Source organism: Carassius carassius, chromosome 1 (assembly GCF_963082965.1).
Source record: "Carassius carassius chromosome 1, fCarCar2.1, whole genome shotgun sequence".
NCBI classification, from domain to species: domain Eukaryota; kingdom Metazoa; phylum Chordata; class Actinopteri; order Cypriniformes; family Cyprinidae; genus Carassius; species Carassius carassius.
In genome coordinates, this window is record NC_081755.1 from 27,817,328 (window position 1) to 27,824,812 (window position 7,485).

General features: G+C 39.8%; 1 protein-coding gene across 1 annotated transcript; it reads left to right on the forward strand.

The window, feature by feature from the left end:
- Positions 1 to 749: 749 nt before the first annotated feature.
- On the forward strand, positions 750 to 7,282 carry LOC132143838 (ATP-sensitive inward rectifier potassium channel 12-like). The gene is made up of 2 exons (XM_059554420.1): positions 750 to 1,284; positions 5,500 to 7,282. The coding sequence occupies exon 2, from the start codon at positions 5,574 to 5,576 to the stop codon at positions 6,834 to 6,836; it is 1,263 nt and encodes a 420-aa protein (XP_059410403.1). The 5' UTR covers positions 750 to 1,284; positions 5,500 to 5,573; the 3' UTR covers positions 6,837 to 7,282.
- Positions 7,283 to 7,485: the final 203 nt, after the last annotated feature.

A 7,485-nucleotide genomic window follows, 5' to 3' on the forward strand; every position in this document is an offset into this window, starting at 1 on the left:
ATTTACATTCTATTCATTATTTCACACAGGTTAATTTCGACAGTTTGTTGTTTACAGTAAACTTCAGACAGCTCTTCGTCAATAACAGATCAATAGCAGTCCTTGTAGAACAGTTCCAAACATAGCAACCAATGCAAAACATGAAACAGTATCAGGACAAGCCACTGCAACCCAAGCTGACATCACAGCTAGAGAGCCTTAGTATGTTTACCATGAGAGGTCAACACATCTATCTGTCTCTGTCTGTCTGTCTGTCTGTCTATCTAGTAGTTGGCAGAATCTTTGACACAGACACTTAAAAGTGACACACACACAGGTAGGAGTCGGATTAATTAGCCAGCGTGTCCAGGCATGATAGATGAGCGTATTTGTGTGTTTGTTTGTGTTTATTAGTAGAGGCAAATGTCCTGGTTCTGTCACTATCCTTGCGTGTGCAAAGAAAACCAAAGAGCCAGCCTCTTTAAAACGATTATTCATCTGAGAGCATGTTCACACACACACACACACACACACCTTATGCAAACACTATGAAAAACAGTGTGCACAAATCCCTGTTCACAACTAACAGAAACCACACAAAACCCTCAAACAAAAAGGATTTTTCATGTCATTTGTCAGTCTGTAATGTATTGAGCCACTCTAGATGGTAGTAAAATGTACTTATTTTGGGTTTGAGCCTGAACACCAGGCTGCTTTTCAAGAGCTCTGTGTTTGAGGTAGCATCGGTGAGACCGTGCTCCCTGCAAATGCCAACTTCAGAGAGAGAGAGAGAGAGGGAGCAAACGAGAGAGCGAGAGAGTGTGAAAAACTGCAGCTAAGATCAGATAGCAGACAAGGGTGAGAGAGAGAAAAAAGGAGAGCGACAGAGAGAGAGCAGTGTTTTAAATGTTCAAAGAGGGAATCATTGGCGAGGTGTCGCACCGAAACATTAGGGAATCACTGGACATGCCAGACCCTCAGGGATGACCAAAGAAGATTACGGGAACATCGGAATCAATGCTAGAGAACGTTAACGGGAAAAACATTCTGAGGCTGTTAGCTTATAATCTGCAGCCTTTAGATAAGAACCTCCTTCGAATACATGCGTACATGTGTGCGAGTTTCCATCTGTGTATGTGACGCTAAAGATGAGGACCTCACTGGACAGTCAGGATCCCTTTTTTTCTTTAGAACTGTGATCTTTCCTGTATAGGAGAACTGTGAGGAACTCAGTGGAATCATGCTTTAGCTCAACTTCAGATCTCTTTCTGATATATTTCCATGCACACGAAGGGAAGAAAGCAGGTAAGAAGAATGTGTATGCATTGTTTCAGTTTCTGTCAGCTCTGTCTCATTCACATGGACAGTCTACAGGTCTTTTCAGCAACCTGTAGATGTTTTTTGATGTCTGCGAACGTTCTGGTGCCTTTAATATGCCTCACATGCAGAGTCATAATGAGCAGGTGATGGTGATCATCATTGCATGTTCTGTACTTTCCACTGTGTGTCATCAAATCAATGAGGGGACTGTCACACCCATCAGTCCCAGATATCCCCTGGAAGCTGGAATGTCTGCACATGTTGAGCTCCTCCTTGACTCTAAAGCTCTATGAGAAAAATCATACATGCATTTCAATGGAAATTCCATTCAATTCAAATTCCAATGAAGTGTAAATATAGATTTACGGTCAGAGTAATCTAATTCCTGATTATGTAAAGTCTGTATGTTTAACACACAGACACATGTTAGGATGGATATAGTATGCCAAAACAAATCAAATCATGCATTGTTGTTTTTGAAAACCAGACTGGCAAAAAAAGAAAAATAGTCACTACACACTATTCCATTAAAGCACTGTGTATATGGAGAGAGTGATATGAGTCGAAGTTCATAAAGTTTATTAAAGGAGACTGATGCAGCTCTTCAGGGGCTGTGGAAATGTTTGGTGGAGTAATATCTGAAGTCTGTCAACTGACTGTCAAAGTTCTTACAATCTGTCATTACTTTAATTCCTCATCACATTTGCCATTTCGGGACTGGAGGAGCTGTGGGAATGGGTAGAATATGTTAATTACGTTCTAGGATTAAAATGACAGCTGTCCCTTTTGGTTCTAAGTGTGCATGAAAAGCAGAAAGGAAACAGAATGTTCTCTTCAGATGAAATTTCCATCGACCACTGCCATAGGGCACAGGTATTTACGTCAGATGCACATCAGCGAGATTATCTTCTATATATCATAAAATATCTTTACCCACCATTCCTTCTGAATGCAACAATGTACAAAACCTTTTCAAAATTAATATTTTTATTTGTGCAAAGGAACCCAATTTAAAGCATTATTGTAGTGCAAAATTTTCAGTGCATATTTGAGGGTACAGAGCAGAGATCATTTTGACATTTTTGTTTTAGCACAAAATGCTTAGAGCATAACCAGGAAATGGATAAAGTATTAAAAAATGTATACATTTTTTATTCATATATAATATTTTATTCATATATATATATATATATATATATATACATATATATATATATATATATATATATATATATATATATATATATATATATATATATATATATATATATATATATATATATATATGCATATATACATATGCATATGTGTAAATATATATATATATATATATATATATATATATATATATATATATTCACACATATGCACACATTTAAAATAAAAAAATAATTGAGTATGTGTGTGTGTGTGTGTGTATATATATATATATAAATACTTACAAGATATAAATATAATATAGATAGAATTAAAATGTAATAAATTTTCGATTTAAAACTAAATTACACTTGGAAATTTTATACATGTAATTTAATTTGATATTTAGAACTACTGGAAATCTCAAGAAATTTAGTGGGTCTCGAAAACTCAGGTGTCATTAAAATGAGCAAAGAGAAAAGAAAAATTGACAAACTAAGAGCTAAATATAGCAGAAATACTGAGGAACCGAGTGTTTGTTAGTTTTCACCTTTAGCTATCACAGAACATGGATTAGTTTCTCTTTACTCATCATAGTCCTGCTATTGAACCACTAAGTGTTCATTGGATCTGCTGACATTTAGATTGGAATGAGCTGACATCACATCAGGACGTCTCCCCTCGACTGGAAATCTACTTTGTATTCTCACAGCTATCATTGAAAAACTTATTAAGTGCACAACTCTTTCTCTCTCGTCTTTTCTCTCAATTTGGAGTGATTGGCCACCTGGATGATGACTAAAATACCACCCATGAAGCCGACAGTCACCCCTCAAACAAACACACACACACACACCTACACACAAAATTTCCACCAGACAGGTTTCCATGGAAACCTCTATATCCCAGTTTTTCATGTGATTCTTTTAGTTTAGAGTATTGTAGAACTATGCTGCATTTTTCTGTAATCATGGGTATGCATGAAGAAAATTATATGTTTTTCTCATTATCACTCTCGCTGAATCTGCGGCTTCTTAGCTATTTGCGCTCACCAATATAGCAGCACCTGACACTACCCAGCCCCCAGTGTGTGGGAGAGTGTGTGCATGTGAAGTTTGTGTGTTTTGATGTCTCTCTGTCAGTACAGTATGTCTTGGAGCACAGATTCTTGCAAGTGTGTATGCGTGCAGTAGGCTCACTGAGACAGGCATCTATTAATAGAAAGACAGATCACTTGACACAGGCACTGGCTAGACGCCTAAATCTGGACCCCACCGGCAGCTCCCGGCTCAGAGCTCTGTCAAAAAAAGTGCAGTGAGAAAATTCGGATGATGATAATCATGATAACCATAACAATAATGCATGCAGTACAGCTCCTCTCGGGCTATGAGGTGTGTGCACTTCAGCACTTCACTGCGCAAAGGTGCGGAGCTTCACAGCAAAAGTGTGAAATTACTTTAATTAGCTACCTCTGATGTGAAAAAAAAACAGACAACGGACCTGCACATCTGCTCTTTCCTCACTCACACTTACAGAGTAGCACTTTTGCACACTCTCACGCAATGGAGTAACACACGTTTTTAGCTGCAGTGAGAATTCAGATGATTTATTTTGGGACTATTTTGGCCTGCATCACTTAGGTTTCCAGTTCATTGACATTCATGGTTTAAATACTAAAACATGTATTTATGATATGGACTCTAATTTCTGATTGGATCAAAGATAAAAAATGCAGACACAGACTCCTGTAACCGCATGTTTTATATTGACGTGCCAAGATGTTAGAATACCACAAACAATCTACAGTTAGAGAAATCAACTAAATTACTTTTTAAAAGGGTTGCTCATTTTAATTATTGTTAATAGATCCTGATATCTGTTACAATTTTTCATCATACTGCAATTTTATGAAAGCATTCTGCATGTTCTGCATGACCATATTCTACATCCCTAATCTTAAACTTAACTACCTTACTAACCATTAATAAGCAGCATATTAGAAGTTTGAGGCAAAAGTCATAGTTAATGGTTTGTTAAAGGGTTAGTTCTCCCAAAAAATTAAAATTTGCCTGTTTTACTCACCCTTGAGGCATCCAAGGTGTATGTGACTTTCTTATTTCAGACGAATCCAGTCGTTATATTAATAATTGTCCTGGCTGTTCCAAGCTCTATCATTGCAGTCAGCAGGGGTTTCTGTTAATAAAGTGCACGCATTCATAATAAAATGTGCCTCACATGGCTCTGGGGGGTGAAAGTCCTCCTGTAGCGAATATATGTGTTTTTGTAAGAAAAGTATCCATATTTCAAATGATATAAACACTTTTCTCTCACTCCGGTCTCTGTCATACGTGGAAGCCGTTCCGGGAGATGACGTACAGTAAGACGTCGGCGTTGCGTGATTAGGGATGAATGCGGAGAGAACAAAACAAAACACCGGTCACGAATTAGAAGTACAAACCAAGGATTTGCAAAGAAAAATATTGGAGGATTTTGATCAAAGAGGACCCAGAGGAGACTGGTTTTCCTTTGCTAAAGTTAGGAAACTTTGCTTCCTTTGCTCCTATAAACAAACTGGCAAGAGTAGCAAATCTCAGCGGCATGTGGGCTGTGCATACGTGCTGCGTCATCTTCCGGAATGTCTCGCACATATGACAGAAACTGTAAGTGAGAGAAAAGTGTTTATTATGTTTTAAATATTGATAATTTTCTTACAAAAACGCTTATTTTATGAATTGTTATGACTGTAACATCTGCTGACTGCAATGATAGGGCTTGGATTAGCCAGGACAGTTTTTAATATAACTCTGACTGGATTCGTCTGAAAGAAGAAACTCATATACACATAGGATGCTTAGAGGGTAAGTAAAACAGTCTAATTAAAATTTTGGGTTGAATTAACCCTTTAATAGTGAGAATTGGACATTTAAATAAAGCGTGAACATTTATTTATTTATTTTTTTAATTCTGCGAGGGATTTATAATCATATGAGCATAAACATATGACAAATGATATACAATGAACAAAGACTGCATGACTGACCTTATGTTTTGCTTCATCTTCAGGCAACTCAAACTGATCCAGAGCTGCTTTGGTACTCTCTCTCACTTACGGATTGGTTCTGGTCGGGCAGATTGGCATGAGTGTGGGCAAGCCCCATCCCTACAACATCGTGTCGGAGGAGGACGTGTACCGGCAAGGCAACATGCCTGCCCTCGGCAATGGCTTTGGTAACAGCAAGATCCAGACACGCCGGAAGGTGCGGAGCCGCTTCGTAAACAAGACAGGCCAGTGCAACGTCAGTTTCGCTCACATGGACGAGCAATCTCAGCGATACCTCGCTGACATCTTCACCACCTGCGTGGACATTCGTTGGCGCTGGATGTTTGTGCTTTTCTCCCTTGCATTTGTCCTGTCCTGGCTCGCTTTTGGTTTCGCCTTCTGGCTTATTGCTCTTGTCCATGGTGACTTAGACCGGCCGACTAAAGACGACTTCACACCATGTGTCATGCAGGTCAACAGCTTTGTTGCAGCATTTCTGTTCTCAGTTGAGACGCAAACAACGATCGGCTACGGATTCCGCTGCGTAACCGAGGAGTGTCCCTTAGCGGTGTTCATGGTCGTCTTCCAGTCCATTGTGGGTTGCATCATTGACGCTTTCATGATTGGTGCCATCATGGCCAAAATGGCCCGACCTAAGAAACGGGCAGAAACGATACTGTTCTCGCATAATGCTGTAATTGCAATGCGTGACAGGAAGCTGTGCCTCATGTGGCGGGTCGGGAACTTGAGGAAAAGTCACATTGTAGAGGCTCACGTGCGGGCACAGCTTATTAAGCCCCGAATCACAGAAGAGGGCGAGTACATACCATTCGATCAGATCGACATCAATGTGGGCTACGACCAAGGTCTCGACCGCATCTTTTTGGTTGCTCCTCTCACCATCCTCCACGAGATAAATGAGGAGAGTCCTCTGTATGGAATCAGCAAGCAGGACCTGGAAACATCTGATTTTGAGATTGTGGTCATACTGGAAGGGATGGTCGAGGCGACTGCGATGACGGCTCAGGTGCGCAGCTCCTACCTGGCCAGCGAAATCTTATGGGGCCATCGCTTTGAACCTGTGGTGTTTGAGGAACGCAGCCAGTATAAGGTGGACTATTCGCACTTTCATAAGACCTACGAGGTTCCCTCCATGCCACGTTGCAGCTCCAAAGACATGGAGGAGAACAAGTCCTTGGAGTCCGCCGCCAACTTCTGCTATGAGAACGAATTAGCCTTCATTAGTAGGGATGAAGAGGAGCAGGAAGAGGACAGGGGTGAGAGGGCGACTGAGCTAGAGACCCTTTCAGCCAATCTGAACTTCGATCAGAGGTCATATCACAAAGAATCCGAAATATGACCCTTGACTGTCACCTTAAAAACTTTGCTTTATCGTAGACTCAGCCTATTCCTCTAGTGTCGGTTGTAACGGTTAGCTACAGAGCAATGCAAGTGCCATATGAAACCTTGATCCATTGTCCTAGAGCCATGCTGTAGTTGGGGGCAGGTCAGGAAAAGAAAGTGCTTTTTGTAGATGTTGGAAATGTGAGGCCTTCCTGTAGGAAAACTTGAAATCTGATTATCTGTTTCATACTGTAGTTTGAAGTGATAGCTTTAAGTAGTATCATAATGCAATACTAAGCTAGCCTGGGTGCCATATTGACTAAATCTCTCTGTTAACAGAATTTGCACAAACTAGGTTATTAACCACTAGTGTGTTTTCTTGGATATAGAGTAGAACATGATACACTCTTGTTTTGGTGTGATTTACAGCAATAAAAAGACTTGAAGGCATTTATCCATGCTCTCCATATTCCACTTGTTTTTTTCCTTTATGTCAAAGCAAAGTCTGCAATATCTTATAGTTTTATATTTACTGTGTAATGAGGTACTACTTTAGAGGTGTGTGAAAGATAATTAAAACCTACACAGACGCTGATTTACTGCTAACTGACAATGACAAAAATGGTTCCCAGGCTAGCAAATAGCAACACAAAGCTATTTATTCA

Coding starts and splice junctions, on each gene's coding strand:
- LOC132143838 (XM_059554420.1), top strand. CDS start 5,574: ATGAGTGTGGGCAAGCCCCATCCCTACAACATCGTGTCGGAGGAGGAC.